Source organism: Motacilla alba, chromosome 7 (assembly GCF_015832195.1).
Source record: "Motacilla alba alba isolate MOTALB_02 chromosome 7, Motacilla_alba_V1.0_pri, whole genome shotgun sequence".
In the NCBI taxonomy this organism is placed as follows: domain Eukaryota; kingdom Metazoa; phylum Chordata; class Aves; order Passeriformes; family Motacillidae; genus Motacilla; species Motacilla alba.
The window spans coordinates 25,788,667-25,806,905 of record NC_052022.1 but is presented as its reverse complement, the minus strand read 5'-3'; the positions used below and the strand labels follow the sequence as shown (position 1 = coordinate 25,806,905).

The 18,239-nt window shown below is 38.0% G+C and overlaps 1 protein-coding gene across 1 annotated transcript; it reads right to left on the bottom strand.

The window, feature by feature from the left end:
• Positions 1-2,299: 2,299 nt before the first annotated feature.
• Positions 2,300-16,410, bottom strand: ZDBF2 (zinc finger DBF-type containing 2). Its single transcript, XM_038143310.1, has 7 exons — positions 16,152-16,410; positions 14,209-14,315; positions 13,523-13,574; positions 12,912-12,963; positions 12,255-12,360; positions 11,273-11,400; positions 2,300-8,213 (listed from the first exon to the last, which is right to left on the bottom strand). Exons 2-7 carry the CDS (start codon positions 14,308-14,310, stop codon positions 5,393-5,395), a joined length of 3,261 nt encoding a protein of 1,086 aa, XP_037999238.1. The 5' UTR covers positions 14,311-14,315; positions 16,152-16,410; the 3' UTR covers positions 2,300-5,392.
• Positions 16,411-18,239: the final 1,829 nt, after the last annotated feature.

Here is an 18,239-nt window from a genome sequence, read left to right as displayed (position 1 = left end):
CAATTATTTCTTTTGTTAATCACTATTTGATAGCACAGTATTAACTTCATTCAGCCAACTACATAATACATGGATATTTTCAAGTATGGACTGAAAACTGCAAAGCGAGTCCTGACATTTTATGACTTACTAAAGCCTCAGGAAACCACATGCCTCTGCTTCTCAGCCATTTACTGATCTGACACATCTCTGTGTGTTGCTCCTGTAAAAAAATCACACTGGTTTAAACAGGCACTGCTACAAACAGCAAATGACTACCAAATTTATAGAACAAGGTATTATACTGTTCAAGGCATTCCAGTAATCTGTTTATCATACTCTTAAAGTATTGTTGCACACAGTTTTGAAGAGAGTTCTACCTGCATTAATTTGGTCTATGATTACAGGTGCCAAATTGTTTTGCATGAAGTAGAAAGCTGCTTAAGACTATGATACTTCCAGCCCCTGCCCTCATATAGTAAGTGCACATTCTCAAAAAACTCTTAATGAGTAAGTGCTGCAGGCATCTGGCTTGCCATGTGGTTAGAGCTTCTTTGCTCCATGCTGCCAAAATGAAGTTAAGATATTTTAAATGTATCTGTCATCTTTTCAATGCCATCCTAGGGTGTCATTGCTTCAGCTGGCACAGAATAGAATGAATCTTGGCTTCACTGAGTCAAGATATCACACCACTGTGAACAGTTGTTTAAATTATGACTGTCTGCTTTCATAGTAGTAGTTTATTTCATAGCATTCTGTTGTGTTCTTTCCACAAAAAAAAAATTATAGCAAATAGCTTCAAGGTAAATTCCACTTCAAGAATAAAGAAACTCCAAAAGCACATATTCAGTCTTTATTTTATTAAAACAAAATTTGTTCCGCTGAAGGAATGAATTAATTTATAACTGCAAAACAAACAAGGAACATAACCTTTGCTTCTGGGCATGCTCAGAACTATGCTATTACAAATTTTTCTGAAAAGTATCAGGAATGCTGTAATTCAGCAGGTAAAACATTAAAGGCAAAGATTCAGTGACTTTAGCTACATTAGTGAAAGAGATACCTTTTACTTTTCCTATCTGTCCCCAAAACACCAAAAGCTGAAAACCTCTTATTTCCAGTATGAATTCAGATTACTTTGTTCTCAGGCAGAGTGACCCCAAGGGAAGAAGAAAGGAAGACCGGCAATGGAATCAAGAATCATCATCCCACTCCTGCTTCACACTATTCAGTGACGTAAAACAGATTCACAAGCATAGGAGCACCTCTGCCAACCTGCCCTCTGCACTTCAGACTGGGACAACATCCTTTTATGTCACCTGTCACTGATTTACTTCCAAACAGAACATACTGCCCTGAAATTTAGCTCTTTACAACAAAAAAAAAAGAAATCCAAATACATGACTGAGAAAAACAATGGAAACAACAAATCTGAAATAAAATGAGCAGAAGATACAGAGAAAGAACATCCAGCCACAGGACTGGATGAGTCTGTAGTATCACTGTAGCCTTACAAAACCACTTCGTGTCAAATGACCACAGACAAAAGAGATAGAGAAGCAGATAAAAATTACAACATCACACAAAATTATTGCAAATTACATTATCAATAATAACAACAACATGAAAACCACAAAACACATTCTCATTTGGGCACAAATTCAGGATGAAACTCAAACCACAATTTCAGATGAAGCCATAGGCTCATTATAAACAGAAATAACCTCATTTATCGGAGTCCCAGAGAGGGGTACTTTCATAACACAATTACCAGAACATTGGATACACACCTGTCAGAAAGAATGAGAGCAAAAAACCTATCAGAAAATTAACTGAAGAACTGCGAGGTGCAAGTGTCAGATGTCTAAAGGTTTGGGGGATTGCTGTTTTATGTTTGGTTAGCACCTGGCACAATGTGACAGGGTCACACCCATGGTTCACAATCCTAATGAATGATAAAAATCTATCTGCTTAGAATAAGACTGTTTTGAAAGGCTGAATGAGTACTTTACGTGGGGAGAGACTTTTTAAAAATTATGAAATGTATAATAAAAACTGCAAACTTACAGGTAAAAATTGCATATGTACTGAAGAAGAAATGGTAACATTTTTCTCAACTATTAAAGAAGGTACTGGTTCTAACTGCTGCCAATTTAATTCAAAAAGCATTACTTTATTCCTCTCTACTCAAGCTCTTTTCTTGCTTCTCTTTTTTAAGACATGCAAACATACTGACAAAACATCTTTGTCCACTAACATTAAAAGAACCCAATTCCGCCCCACAAACCCCCCCCCCCCAAAAAAAAAAAAAAAAGCCAAAACAAAACAACAACAAAAGGAAAAAAGAAACACAAACTAAAATAGAAACAAGAAATATCACCCAAAAACAACCAAGCCGCCCACCACTTTGGGAGAGAAAGTATTTCAGTTCTCAAGTTTGCCATTGCTGTAGGCTTCACAACCATGTTTTGAAGTATTGGCCCTGCTGCTAATGAAGCAACTTTCTATCCAATAAGGACAGAAACTGCATTACTTATCTAACAGGAAAGTGCTTGCCTATTTCTCAAGACCCCAGAATTTTCTCCTTCTTGCACATGATATTGACTATCTTTGCAATATTTTGTTTTGCAAATATGTTCATAATTCTCATTGCAAAGCAGTTTCTGCTTTTACTTCTCGTATCACAGTCTTTCCTCTTTTTCCTAGTGGTCATCGAGCATGCACAGAAGAGGTTTCTGAACATTCAGAAGCGAGGCACAGATTAATATCCAAGCCTACAGTAAACCTTATTTTGAAAAGGTCAACCACATAAATGCTTCCAGACTTGTACCTCAAGTCTTATTCTTCTAATAAATTCCTACATACTTTTTTTCATTTTTCTTTTTTTTTTTTTAAGGAAAATATATCAGTACTTACACTCTTAATTAAATATAACATTTTTCTTCTAAAAATCCCACCCTGATAAGAGGGTCTATTACCAAAAACAAAAGACATTACAGTCTAAAAATATTAGTAATTTTATAGTCCTCAACACATCTTTATTACTCAAGATTTCAAGGAAAAGTTGTGCACTGGGATAAGACAAATGTACAATGAATGAGTATGAAGAACAGTATTTTGACTCTAAACAAATATACACTAGTGTTCTTAAAGTACAATGTGCATTAAAACTTATTCACACACAAAATAAGTCATGCTCTTCACGTGTGAAATACTGTGGAAAATAAGATGGAAGAAGTTAGATACGAAAACATTCTTGTATCATAAAAATATGTTAGAATGGGACTTATCTATAGTTAAAGCTTTGCTTTAAAACAAACTTTATTTAAAAATCTTCTTTTGCTTTATCTAAAAATTAGCCTTTCTATAAAAACCATTCCTTTAAAACTTTGCTTTAAAAACATCAGTTTTATATTAGACAAAATATTAAATTATACAGGCACAATTAGTTGAGGGCTATAAAAATTTATATTACAGCCCTTCATTTTCCAGTGACTTGCAATACAGTCATAAGATTCTGTGTCTACTGACAAACATAGGAAAATTCATCCAAAGAAATCAACTTTTATATAAAAAAATAAAATAAATTAAAACAAAACAAATAAACAAATCTGCCAGACCATATCTGACTTGTAAAGGAACTTACTTTCCAGCTGACACATGCACATCTTTTATTTATCCTAGGAAATATGCATATACATTAAAAACATCCTCAAAATATTCTCTGAACATGTGGTTTATGATGACAGCTTTTATATTTCCTTCAGACACTGTATATTAAAATAAACCATTTCCAAGTCCACCTTTATCTCAGCCCAAATCTGTGACCCTTGACACTTCAGAAAAAAGTGAATCAAGAATAGTTTTGTTTTCCGGGGGGAAAATGCACAGATCTGTTCAATACCAGAGACAGCAAGCTCTGCTCTTTTCCATGTTTTTCTTGTGTTCTAAAATGTATTGTACCTCTAGAGAATTTATGAAGACCTTCAAGGTAAAATAGATTATATAATATATCAAATTGAAGATTTGAAAACCAAAGCCTGGATTATGATGTTTAACTGTATGCTCAATTTACTGTAAATGAACCATTAATCTTAGGTTTTAAAGCACAGAAACATCCGTGAGGCTGGCTTTATGTCTCCTAACCACATCAAATAAACTGTCATCATAACAGCTATTAAAAAAAGAAAGAAAACTAAGCTAAAACACCATGGGTTCAGGGTTTTTTTGCCACAAAACCATAGTAGATGGAACATCAGTGGCCAAACTTGAATCTCTGTGGAATATAATTTTTATTCAACCGGGTTTTTAACCAAATCTTTGAACTCTAATACATTTAGAGGGATGCTGTGTTAGGTTTATTTAAATATTTTACTGAAAATTTAGAAAGAAAGTTTGAATTCTAGTCCATAAAAATTTAACCAACACTACACCAAATGAAGCCAGAAAAGCACAGAACCCCAAACTCAAGGCTGACATTCTGAAACAACTTGCTGCTATTTGTTTGCATTATAACTTTTCCATCCCCCTCATGAAGGGATGTGAAATTCACCTACAAACTTGATCAACAAGCAATTAAAAACAAAAAAGCCCCCAACCATAACCCTATCTGTCTTTTAGAATTCAAGATTTCACTTCAGCTACCACCATTTGAACAGTCCCCTAAGGAGACATATTTTCTTACCGGCATGATCCATTATTGCTTGATGAGAGCCCACAGTGACTTTCAGTCAAAAAAAAAAATAAAAAAAGCTTTGGACATGATTTCAGGAACAAAGAAATCAAAACAAAAATGTATAAAATTATATTTCATTTCAAGAAAGCATTGAATTTATCTGAATTGTATCATACTGTGTTAATTTTAATGCCACTCCACAGGCAAGTATATATTATGTGTTGAAGAAGGTGCAAATATACACAAATACAAAATACATACACAGAATTCAGCCCTGATTGATGTATTTTCATTAAATTTCTAGCATGGCAACCGAGTCATCTTCTGCACTTTAGAATTATGTGAAAAAATTAAAATAGGCACAATTAATTAACACTGCTTCTAAATTACCTTATCATAGTGCACTGTTACGCACTGATAATACCATAATAACAATATGATACCATTCAAGGTCATTTTGCTGATGTACAGGTGAAGACTAGTAAATATGATTAGAAGTGCTTTTAAATCAAACCCACAACTTCTGCAGCTTTACACAGTAGAACAGTGCAATACATTGTGTCCCCATATTCCAGGAACAAGAGCTGAGTTTACAGTCGTATTTATTTCACATTAGACTGGCTTTGCGCTTTCCGGAGCTCTAGCACTTCAGCTGCATTGTCTATGGCCTCCTTTTTTTCTCCTTCCTTCTTCCAGGTGCTGGCTATAAAAAAAAGAAGAAAAAAGTTCTTTTGGTAGCTAGCTCTCACCTGGTAGAACAAGACAGTTTCGAAGTAATGGTACAGCAGAAGTTCTTCTAGAGGGCCGGTTCACAGTGCCAGGATGACCCCGATCTCCACTTACTTCCCAGCTCCTGACCTTGGAGGAAGCTTGCTCTGGTTTCTTGGGAAAAGATTCTGATGTGACTTTCTGCCTTTTTTCAGGAATCCCTGTTACAACTGTTGAGTTCAGAAAGGCCCTTTTTGGTTTCCTTCTCACCTTTAATTTTTTAGCATCAGGCTTTTCTTTCTTAGGGTGCTTTCCCACTGTAGTTTTCCTTGTCTGGCACCTATGGATGGAGAAAGCAGATTTCTGGGCACAAGGCTGAAGTTGTCTTCTCATCCCCTCTTTCTGCTGTTTTTTAGTTCTGGACATTTGTTTGCCTGCGGTTACTCTGTTTCCTCTCCTTGCAAGAGTACATCTGACAGACTTAGATCCTGCAGCCTTTCTGGAAAAAACTGGTTCTTTGTTAGTGCCTTCTTTTCTCTTCCATATTGCTTTTGGAGTCTCCCTCTCTGACCACTCACTCCTGATGGAGGTCAGAGGAGTTTTGGTAATTCTATTAAATGGAATTAATCTATAATCTCCTTCTATCACAGAGTTCAAAGGTGAAATGATTAGGTGTTTAAAAGAGTTCTCAGATACAAGACAATCTGTTTTTTCTGTGGCAACAGACGGTCCATCTGCCTTTTGACTTGAGGCTGCATCATTCCCTTTATCTCGATCAGGCAGGAAAGATGCTGAAGAAGAACTACAGAAGTCTGACCAATTGAGTGACTTTGATGGCGTGCTTTCTCTCTGTTTCTCAGCTAGTTTCTTCATGTTTGCATCAAAGCTGAGACTTCTGAAAAGCTGTCGAACATGAGAGGGCTTTTTGGCCTTTTCTCCAACTGCACTCTTTGGAGGCGTTTTCAGAATTCGATTTGTCAGTGGGTCATAATATTTGAGAGAACACTGTTTGTATTTATATCTTACAGAGTCCTTGCTATCTGTGGAGTGATGATTTTTCCTCATTTTGGGAATATCTATAGGCTTACCTTTGGACTGTTTTACCTCTGGGCATGAGAGTACATACACCACTGTCTTGGGCTGTACAGGACTCATGATCTTGCTGTAAGAGTCTGGAAGTTTAAGGGCACATAGTCTAGTTTTCATGTTTGGAGTCTTTTCATTCTCCAGACATGCAATGCTTGCTTTCTGATCAGCTGGATCTGACTCCCTTCTAGACATTTTCCTTTTTGCTACAGGGTAGTTCAGCAGACTTGTTTGGGTGCCATGGCTGACTTTAACCACCTGACACCTTGAAGCCAGGCGCCATGTCCTTTTCCTAGGCATTTTTACAATTTGTGGGTTGCATAGTGTATCTGAGGCTAAAGACGGGTTATCAAAATCAGAGCCACCACTTAAAGCATCATTAAATTCTGGCAGTGCTTTAACTGGTGCACTTTCTGTTCTATTACCCTCAATAATATTGATCCTTTTTTCATCCTTCTGCTTTTTTTTCTTCATTCTCTTCCCTGTACAATTGGCTGAGGATTCACTGTTAAAGTAGCAGCGAAAACGACCTTCCCTGAAATCACGCACAAGTTCTTCAATTTTGATATCATCTTCATACATTATTTGAGACCAAGTTTTTCCCACAAAAGAAGGAGGCACGTGAGGCAGGGCTGGAAGAACTGGTTCGTCGGTATGAACTACAACATCCTTTTTCACTGCTTCTATTTTCTCTAATGACTCAGTTTTTAAAACAGAAGAGAGCTGTGTTCCATAGTCTTTATCTTGCAAACATACTTGGACCTCTTTCAGGAATTCTATATCTTTTATAGCTGCCTTGGGTAAATCTGTTCCTACCTGTATTGGTGCATCACAGTCAAAACTCATTTCAGAGCCCTCTAAATTAGTATGGTCCAGAAGCGATGAAAAAGGTACACTGGGATTATTCTCTTTTTTGAAATTAATTTCTTCAGATGTAGTTTCATGGCAGTATTTCACAATTACATCTTCAATAGTTTCATCCACTGAACGTTCATCACCTCTATTTGTCTTTATGTTTTTGCATCTTGCTAGCTGTGGGGATGTCCCAAGATCTAGGGAGCTGCTGATACCCACAGTATCCCTGAGATGGAGATCAGACACCAAAGTTTCATCCTGAGTTCGTAAACTATCTCGCTTTGAGAGAGATTGACCTGAGGTAATAAAGGAAGAATTGCTGTGGCTGCGTGTAGGATTCTGATGAGAAACTGAAGGGCGTTTTGGGTGAACCAGTGCTGGAGCAGGATTCAAGCGTGGGTTCAATAATACATCCCTACTGCAGACCTCCATTGCTCTTTCATCACATCCTCTACGCAGAAACAGATTTGATGCTGCCAAATCCCTAAAATTTTTTCCTGTTTTAGGATTAACAGAGGAACTGTGGCTTGTAGGACTGAGAGAAAACTGCTGAGGTACAGGGCTCACAGCTGTAGACTGACCTTCATGGCTATGATCTGCAATTCGAGCATGTTTCAGATTTACCCATTTCTTATCACTACAAATGCCAACAGACTGCTGGGATATTCCTGGAACACGTTCCTGGCCTCTTTGAAGTTTTTGAAAACCTGCTTGGGTAACAAAAGTTTTCTTTGTGCCCTCACGAGACAGGCATGGAACAGAAGAGCCTATTTCACGAATGGACTCCTGGTCTTTGCTGGAAATCTCCTGTTTCTCACTATTCCTCTTTTTCTGTATCTCTTCTGAGGACTGGCAAGAAATCCTAGGAGCCTCCAGAGTGACGGGGAATGGCATGTCATCATAGGTTGGTCTAAAGAGGAGGAGAGAAAAAAACAGCTTAGATAAGTAAAACTGTAAATATGCTTAAATTTTTTCAAACAACAGCAGTGTGGGGGTTTTTTAAGAGTCATTACCTAGACTGCATCACTTCTAATGAACAAACTGAAATTACTATTTCTGTTGCTCTATCTCTCTCAGAGATATTCTTTTTTTTTTTAAATATGGAGGGGAAAATGCTCCACAAAGCTAAAGATAACAACTTGGGCATTAGTCTAGCTCCCTCTTTATGCAATCATCAATTAAGAAAGGCCAAAGATAGATTACAATAATTTCATAAATACAACACAGCAGAAAAAATAAAGATATTTCCTTTGTTTGAAGTGGTAAGCCTATAAAGAGGTGATTTCACTGGCCATACTATCATTACTTAAAATTGAGCTTTTGTAGAGAAATGGAACATAATAATAGGACACAGTATAATACCATTGTTGAGTATAAATGCCCTTTTCCCTACAAAATATGGCTGCCTGATAGGAACTCTGCACATGTGGCCAAGGAATTCCATGTTTACTGTTTTTCACAGACATACCACAGCTTCTGACTCATTTCTGCAAGAAGCCAAGTTAGGATTGTTCAGCCTTGCTGTGACAACAGATTTTTATATATTCTGTAACTGGCAGTTCTGTCTTTAAGACTGCCTCAAACACAAGGGTTTGTGTCTTCCAGAATTAACACAGCTGACAGATATGGACTATTTTTCCTATGCAATACAGGAACCCATAAGGCTTTAATGTATAGCAGCCAGGCACATCCAATGAAAACAATTTTTAAAATATGTAAATATAACTGAAGAAGACAATATTTTGTTTCACTCAAAAATTATAACCGTCTTGTGACACTCAAACGGATGCTGACTTTAATACATGGCAGACATCAGTAACAGAAGTATTGTAAACAAATTTTATAAACAATAATTTCCTTGGTTATACAACTACGACTACATACAGCTAAGGGATATAGGACTGAGTAAGCAAGAGAAATCTCATATAACAAAACATTAAAAAAGAACTATTACTACATGAATACGAAGTAATCAAATACATCAGATGATCAAACAAAGGCTATCATCTGAAATGCTGCTTTGCCCTTGCATGAATTCTCGGTCACCTAAGCTCTGAAAGATAACCTAAAGGGAATGCCAGATGAAACAGAATTAGTATTTTAACTTCCTAACTTCAGAGTTCTTCCATCTTTGTATGAAACATCTTTGCATCCTGGCACCTGGAGCTTGCTGAAAGACTGAATTTGAAACTAAATAGATTTTCATATAGAGAAACTATAGCAAACTCCTAGGTCTCTAGGTCAGTTAACAGCCTACAAGCACTTCTCCAAAATTACTTTTAAGCAAATGTCCCTGGGGGAAGATAACGGAATGACAGTTTTATATAATTAGGAACTTTTGACAGTTTTGCTACAAATTACCCCCTTAAGTAGAATGAAGATTTACTTCCTAAAATGCTCAATACTATTTCCTTAGGTAAAAAACTTACATACCAAGTGTTTGGAGGAAGGAATGATTTGGTGGTTTGTGGGTGTTTGGTTTTGTTTTGTTTTTTTACTGGGGGAGAACAACAATATCCTTTGAAATGCAGTCTAAGGCAAAGCTCTGATGAATTTTTCCTTTTTCCACAAAACTACTAGGTATACTGGTTCTGTAAAACAAATCAAGTCTTACAAATATTTCCATAACCTTTTAAAATTACACATAAAGATAGCTTGTATGAATTCAGTTAACAGTAAAAACAGGTATTTTAAGAACTGTGTGAAACTGTATATAAATCCAAGTGTTTTAACATGACAAAGAAGAGACTCAAAATCTTACCTCGAGTGTCAGTTAAGACCATGACTTTCTTTTCAGAGCAGGGCCACAGCATGAATCTATTCATGCTTTCTTTTCCATCTTTTTCTTCCTCCAAACTCTGTCTAGATTTGGGATTACTGTTCCCCCTTCTTCCTCCAACTTAATCTAGATTTTGTATATTATTTTTCTCATTCTATTCCTTCTACCAACAACTTAGAGGAACATGGGTAGATTGTCTTTCCTTGTTAGTAGGTTTTGTTCACCAAAGCAACAACCTTGAATTAGTGACACCTCCAGAGAAACCTGTCTTAAACTGAATCCTATATTTTCTCCACAGCAAAAAATGCAGAATGTTCTCCATAGTGCAATAAAATCTATTTATTTAAGATGGGAGGACAATTTATTTACTTGTAGTGATACGTACATCATGTCCTGAGCTAGTCTGGCATAGACATGTATATTAGCTAGTTCTGGCACATCTCTGATAATACCAATGAGTGCTCTCAGACAAAACACTCTTCTGCTTGTTTGTCAAGACATATAGCAGAGTTGTATATTGAGAAACACTGTACTGTACTGGGATCAAACTGAGATTTTTGTCTGCCTTTCAAAACATAACAAATGATGTTTAATTGATTTGCCTTCTTCTACAGAGAAAAATTTAACACACTGATCCTTTTATCACTCTTGAAACATGCACATGACAAAAAAGAGAACACTTTTCAAAATTTGAGCATTAATGAATTGGCCAATTAATGTAATTTAAATATTAATCGAACAGATTAACTGCAAGGATAATGAAAAAATAAACATGTAAGTACTTACCTGACATAATTAACAAACCAAAATTATGAACTCTTTCGAAACATACATAAAATATACTGCTAAATATATACAGAATTATAATATTTAGAATAAAACATAAAAAGCTCAAATTTTAAGAAAAATGCATTTTGTAAATGCATGTGAGATTGTACAGTCTGCCACTGTAAGTGCTGATCTACATATTCCTTCTTTTTCAGGTCTTCACATTTAAATGCTATCAGTGGTGTTGTTTCAAATCCCTAAGTAGTGAAGTTTTGTCTTCATATAAACAGCAATTGTCCCCATTGAGCAAGTTTCACCTCAAATGAGCCAAATTTACTGCTCAGCAGTAGAACAAATACAGGAATTTGTAACACATGCATTCCACTAACAGATATTAAAATAAAAATCCTTCTGTATTATACCTGCTGTCATGGTATCTGTGGGGATGATGCTGCAAAACATCTTGAAGGAAACGCTCCATCAAGCTACTGGCACCCGTACGATTCCTACAGTATGTTGTAAAATGTCTGTGCTGGGAGCTGAAAATGTGCTAGGGAAAGATGCAACAGATGATTAGTCTAGTACTACTGCTAACACACAGGCCTATTCCTAAAAATTCCTTCCCAGGTTAAACATTACACCATTGCTATGAAAGTATTTAAATAAAAAGAAAAATCTTCTTTTACTATTTTAAAATCTTAATTGAGATTTTTAAGTATGTTTAGGCAGTCTCAAATAATACTAAAATGTATTGAAGCATCTTTCTGAGCTGGAACTTAAATTAGTGGTTCTGGTAGCTGCTGACAAATCTCGTCTAACTAGTACAAATACTCTCACAAATCTCACAGCTGCTCACAAGTCTCTTAACCAGAACAAATAGTATAAATGTATCTATAAATTACTTATAAAATTCTTGAACTTCATATGAGCAAACATCCTATAATTCACACAAATTAACAAGAATTTTCTTAAGTGTAGAAGATTAAATAGGCTTCTACTTTCTAATTTAAAAAGTCTATAAGACAGGAGACCGACATAAGAACTGAAAATGGTTGATCAAACATCTCCAGCCTTGATATCTAACATATTACTATAACCCTAATGCTTTAAAATATATAGAGATCTCAAGATTAAAGACACTGAGAAAACCATAATGGACGCAATTCAGAGCTATGTGGTGCTTCAGAAAAGCAGACTGCAGCAGCTGTGCCACTCCATCAACACCTTTTACAACAAGTAACAAATAAGCAAGGTATCTTCCTCAGGGCACATATTGTGCAATTCACAAACTGCTCATTTTTTACTCAGTACTGGTTGTTTGGTGTAGAAAGTGGTATTTATGAGTTGATAAAGCGTTAGGTACTCCTTGCTATCTGCTGCCAAATTATGCAGAAGCTGTCTCACCTGTTCCAGATTACTGTAGTGTACATGGCAACAGTTGCAGTATCCTTGTCTATTTTGCACGGTGGATGCTCCAGGCCGAAGATGTTCTTGTCCTCTTCTGTGTAAACTGAAAGAAGCAGGTAATATTGTGAAGACATGTTGGGTTGGTTAATCCATGTCCTTAGCATGGAAATTCTAAATACCTATCTTACTACAGAGATGGGAAAAACTTGAATATAAATGTTTCTATTTTAGAATTGTAATGGTGAGACTATGTATTTTAAAGTATTCTCAAGCAAATTTCACTAAAGAACTTTTTCCTTAAATGCAGAACAACGGATAACAGCTTGAAGGCACAGTTAGCTGAAATCTGAAAATAATTGCCTCTAAAGAAAAAGGCAGAGTCATCTTTTCATTTGTCTGCTTGTTAGTATTTCAAAATAAAAGACTAAAAACTTGACATCCTCACAGTATTTTGGGGCACTACAACGTGCCTTCCCCACAGTTTTTACCAGTACATGGGTGTAAGATAGAAAGGACCTCCAATCGTACACCTAATCCATTTTGTGTCACTGTCATCCATTACACAAGGTAATAGACAGGCTGAAAAGGAGAATCTTCCCATTTTACTTTGGTAAGCAGTAAGATGGATGCCAGTTAGATCATCACCAAACTTACCTGCTACTGCTGTCCTGTCGTGGAGAGCCCTCAACACCATGTCTTTGGATTCCTACAGAAAAACAAAAACAACAGCCAAGAAATACACCAACCAAACACACATGTAAAAAACACAAAACCAACAGAGTATCAAGGAGATGGAGTTTTACCTGCACCTAGCTACTTCTCTTACATTGCATTTGTCAAAACTACTATTTTAAAGGAAGATAAAAGGTTTAGTAAGTTCAACAAAGCATGAAGAGATCCTTTTGTCCACAAAGTTCATCCAACAACTTCATTAAATAAGGTTTACTCTTTCATAGCTGAGGTGAGTGAGTTTTTCTACTGATTTGTCTGGGTTCAAGACTAGGCAATCTACATTGGTACTGCAACATCCATGATTACTGAGATAAAATGTGAAGTGTCTCAAACAGCTTACAACAGGACAAGAAAATTACACCTACATGGAAACTTTGTGGATGATTCAGAAGTCACTCCTTCCATCTAAGTTCCATAAGGAAATTTAAGAAATCAAAGTAAGCAATTGAAGTACAAAATGAACTAATACTTCTATTGATAGTATTTTAATGTAACTGCAAGGAAAACTACTTTGCACTTTTTCTACTTCTTACCTTGTGCTGAAGAAGCAGAAGCTTCATCAGATCGTCTGATTCTCTCAAACATCTGTAAGTAAAAAAATTTTAAAGTCAGTCCATCCTCATACTCACTGTATCCTGAAGCTCCTCCTTCAGTCCAAGCTACAAGCTCTTTAAAAGCTCTAAACTGTTTCAGCTATAGACCCATACCTGATTTAAATGAAGCTGCATTCTAAAAAGAAACTTCTGCTTTACTAAGTTACCCTAATATTACATTTAGCAATATGTTTTAGCTTTGATAGAAGGGGTTAAATTTTAATTAATGAAATCAAATACTATACTTACGAGCACAGCCAACACTCTGTTTTATTAAGCAGTAGCCTTGTCAAATTAATTTAATTACTTAATTTCCTAAGTTGCCTTAACAATTAAGACAAGAGATATACGTAAGAAAATCCATATGAGACCTATACCACACAAAGTAATTATCTGGGCTGGAAAAGTATTACTCAAAATTATTACTCAAAATCTGCATTGAGTAATAATTACTTATTACTCAAATCTGCAAACCAATTTTGAATCTCACAATTTTTAATAAAAATATGACTGCAGCAACAAGCAGTTACATGCTTTAGGGTGTCCAAACACAAAGGACTTCCAGGTGTCACACAGGCCTTTTATGCTATGGAATGTAAACATTAAATCAGCTTTCTAGTACCTACCTTAGAGTCACCAGCCTTCCTCATCCACCAAAGCTGACTCCAGACTAGCAAGCAATAAATGTCAAACAGGAGGCCATTTGCAGTGCAGGACACTTCTCTCATCCCATCTGGCAACATGGAAGTTAAAGAGCCTTTTAAAATAACATTAATAATGCATGTTTTCCGTGCCCTAAGGCATGTAAATTTTTCTGTACCATTTTGCAAACAGTTGAACTAATGGATAAATCTTTTTGAAGTCTGCAACACATCTTTTTTCATATGGAAGTAATTTTTACAGTCTTTCCTATATAAATGTTAACCATTCGTTCTGGAATAACTTTGTTTCTTCTTTCTTCCTCATGGGCCCTGTGTTGTAAACACTATTGTCATTTCCCAGACTATGCACTGCTCATGATAAAATACTTGAGCTGTTATAGCAGTTATGGTCAGAAGGAATATCTTAATAGCTCAACTTTAAACAGCCCCTCACCCCCCAGAACAACACAATCCACCAAAACACCAAACTCCTTCTACTTCCCATTGTGTTGCTATTTATGTAATAATATTAAAAAACAAAATAAACAAGAAACCCCAGCTGCTCCTATAAATGTTTTCATATTGCTGCTGAGAAAAGCTTTTTTGACGGATCAACTGATCTCAGTTGTCCTGTTCTATTTCCTATACACTGCCAGGATCTGAAAGTGAAGGAAAACCACAGAAAACAATCCCTCATGAGTAATGCCTTCTGTAAAATCACTTGTTCTACCTGCTTGAAGTCAACTTCCTACTAGTTTTAAGTCTCACTGTACACATACAATCTTACGATAAAGCTGAAAGTGTGGCAAGAGTGTAGCAACCACAGAGGAGGCAACCCCAGGGGTGAGGCAGTCAGAGAGTTCCACAGCCAGCAGGGGACACCACAACCTTCATCCCCATCCACTGCCCCCACAGGAGATTAAAGCACCTCCATACCAACGCTTAGTTTCATCTCAAAGATGCTGAGGAGTGGTAACTGCAGCATGTTGGAGGATGGAGGAAAATCTATTGTCTTAGAGGAATTTCTTAGAGGAAAACCTATTCTCTTTATAGCAGTGTTTTGAAAAACCACTAGTGTACAGGATATACAGCTTGCTTACCATCTGAAGCCAAGCTTAACCCACAAGCTAACAATGTTAAGGAAATCTGCTACGTAGATGCCTTATTGATGTTGCCAAAATCTGGACTGCCTGAGATCCTTATTTTTTTAAAACAGGGACTACAGCTATAAATCTACAAAGGATTTTTCAGATGTCCAAGGAAAGACTGCATAATTCTGCCTTAGTTAAGATATTTACAGCGGGACCTATCTTAAACTGTTGGATTAAGAATAAATAAATAATATCTGTTCAAGATAAAGCTTAAACGTTTTACAACCAAAAACTCCTTTAAATTTTAACAAATGTATAAACAACCAATTACATACAGAAATATCTGATTTTGTAAAATTCTAACCAAGCTATTTTAGCAGCTGTCTCTAAAACCAACGCTTAGTTTTGGCTTCATTGAATTACTCTGTATACAGCAGGCAGAGAATGAAAATTTTCAATCATATTTAACAATGCAACCAAAAGGTATGAAACGTACACATTAAAATTGAAAAAAGTAATAATTTAAAAAAAAAATCAGTGGTGCATTGTGATAGTATCTGAGTATCAAAGGCATCAGATCAACTCTCCAGACAGTGTCACCCTTGCACCGCAATAAGTAAAATAAAAAGGGTCAAAAGGCAATAAAAACTGCTCCTCGAAATACGCCTTATAAACACCTCAGCCGCCCCTTCATCTGCGAGCAACTGCAGATGGGCAGGCAGGGGGAGAACACGCCCTCCCCTAAACAGAGGCACTTGCCTTCCCCTTCCCACAGCACTACCCTAAACAGGGAGGCGGCAGCTCCTCTCAGGAGCGGCCTCTGCCCCGTGGCCTCACCGCAAGGCGCGGGTCCCGTCCCGTCCCGGCTGCACCGAGCCCGCGGTGCCCGCCTCGCCTGGCCTCGCCCCGTCTCCCGCCGGGCCCCGCCGCCCGGGGCGGAGCCGCAGGGCCGGCCGGCAGCCGAGAGAGCAGGGCCGGCCGTGCCCGGGGAGCTCCGCCCGCCCCGCCGGAGCCGGCACCCGCGGCCGGGCGCTGAGGGGGCGCTGAGGGGGCCGCTCGCTCGTCCGCCCGCTCCCGATCCCCTGCTGCCGGCGCCGGCTCACCTCCATCATTCCCCGCTCGCTCTTCAGTGCCGCCCTGGGGTCAAGGGACGCCATCCTCTGCTTCCTGCTCCGGGTCGGCGGGCCGCGCCCCGCGAAGGGAATGGCGGGAGCTGCGGTTCCCGGGCCGCTGGTCCCGGCCCGGCTCGGGCGCCTCCTTCCCTCGGCGCCGCGCTCCGCCCGCCCGGGATCCCGGCCCGCACCCGCCATGCGGCCGGGCTGTGGGGAGCTGGCTGAGCGCGGCTCGCACGGAGCCCAGAGCCTCGCTGCCTACAGCGCAGACGCTGCAAAACTGCCCCAGAACTCCTCGGGGTGGCGTCTTTGTGTCTGCCCCGGCCGGTGGGTTTGGTTACAGGAAAGCAACCTCTTAGTTCCATTTCAACAACTGTACTAGTCATTTTCTCCTTCAAAACACACTGTTTCATGTACTTGAAAGTAAACTAAAGCGTTACCTTATTATTTTATTTTGTTATATTTTGTTTTATTTTCGGCCATTCAAAGTAGCTTGCTTTTCATGGTGTGGCTTGTTCAAGTAGGTTTTATCAGAACGTTTAAGTCTGAGTTTATCAGAGTTAATGCTAGAGCTGCTTCGCTTATAAGTGGGCTCAAGAATGTGACCTTATCTCAGGTTCTCTTATTTTCATTTATAGGGTTTTGAACGTTTACCTCATCTCCTGTGGGAAACCAGCCATTGCATATTTCTCTCATTATGCTGAAGCAGCAGGGTGTTTTAAGTAATCCAGGCAGACACAAAGTCAACACAACACCCTTATGTGTGAAGACAGGTGCAGATACAGGCTTGGATTGTGCAATGGAGGGAATACAATCCCGAATGCACTGCAAAACAGAAAATTTAAAGAGGTTGCTGTAAGAAGGCACTGCTGTGTGGCTATGTGATTATGAAACCATGGCTTAGAAATGTCCACCCACGCTGAGCAAGTAATTCAATACAAATTTCACATGACAGAAGAGTAGGAGAAGGCCTCTCTTTAGGAAAGCTGAATTTAGTTGCTGTTGGATTCTTTTGAAACATGCATGCCTATGAATATATTTTTCTTGCTGAAAAATAAATATTTATTACAAAACAAAAGTTGCCTGATGATATTTTGTTGCCTAGTACGATACACAACTTGGGAAAACTGGAACTTTCAGCTGAGAGCATTTGCACGCATGGAAGGCTCAGGCACGTGCCCAAATTATTGCACGTCAGCAGAGCTTCATTGTTTAAACATGTGGCAGACACATATGTAGACGTTATCTTAGGCTAAAATACTTTACTTTTATGGTGGTTTATGGCAGGATTAGTGAGTTACTGTGGCTCTGCTAACTCCATAGCATATTGAAACAAAGGAAGCTTGGTTACATAGCTGAGGCACTGAAGTTTCTTTTCCAGAATGGCTCATGTGAAACAGAAGCCCTTTTTAGCCATGAGAAATCTATGCAGTCTGTCTTATAATGTCATACAACATGTCCTCAGAATATTCCTGAATATTTTTGCAAGATAGAATGAAACATTCTATCTCTTGGACTGTCACTGAAAAGATACCAGAATTTAGGCTTGTGTTGCCAAGTGTTTCTTAGCTTTCAACTCTTTTCTGTATTTGTGAGCTAGAGGTTGCGCCTTGATTCAAATTCATGTAAGGTATTGAGAGAGATTACTGTCCTTCAATCTCCTCTTCCCCACTAGGGAACTACTCCTCACATATGAGCATGAACATTGAGTAGGGCTGACAAACTTCCTTCCCCTTAAAAAATTATACTTTCTCTTGAAGTAAGCATCAGACTTTTTTTTCTCTTTGCTGGTGTCTTTTCTCATGTAGTCAGA

What these genes read in the sequence shown, in the direction of transcription:
- ZDBF2 (XM_038143310.1), bottom strand. Translation starts at nt 14,310, where the DNA reads ATGAGAGAAGTGTCCTGCACTGCAAATGGCCTCCTGTTTGACATTTAT. An exon ending in GGAAGGCTGGTGACTCTAAG is followed by an intron (nt 13,575 to 14,208) that starts GTAGGTACTAGA and finishes TTTTACTTACAG; the next exon opens with ATGTTTGAGAGAATCAGACG. An exon ending in CACAGATACCATGACAGCAG is followed by an intron (nt 8,214 to 11,272) that starts GTATAATACAGA and finishes CCTCCTCTTTAG; the next exon opens with ACCAACCTATGATGACATGC.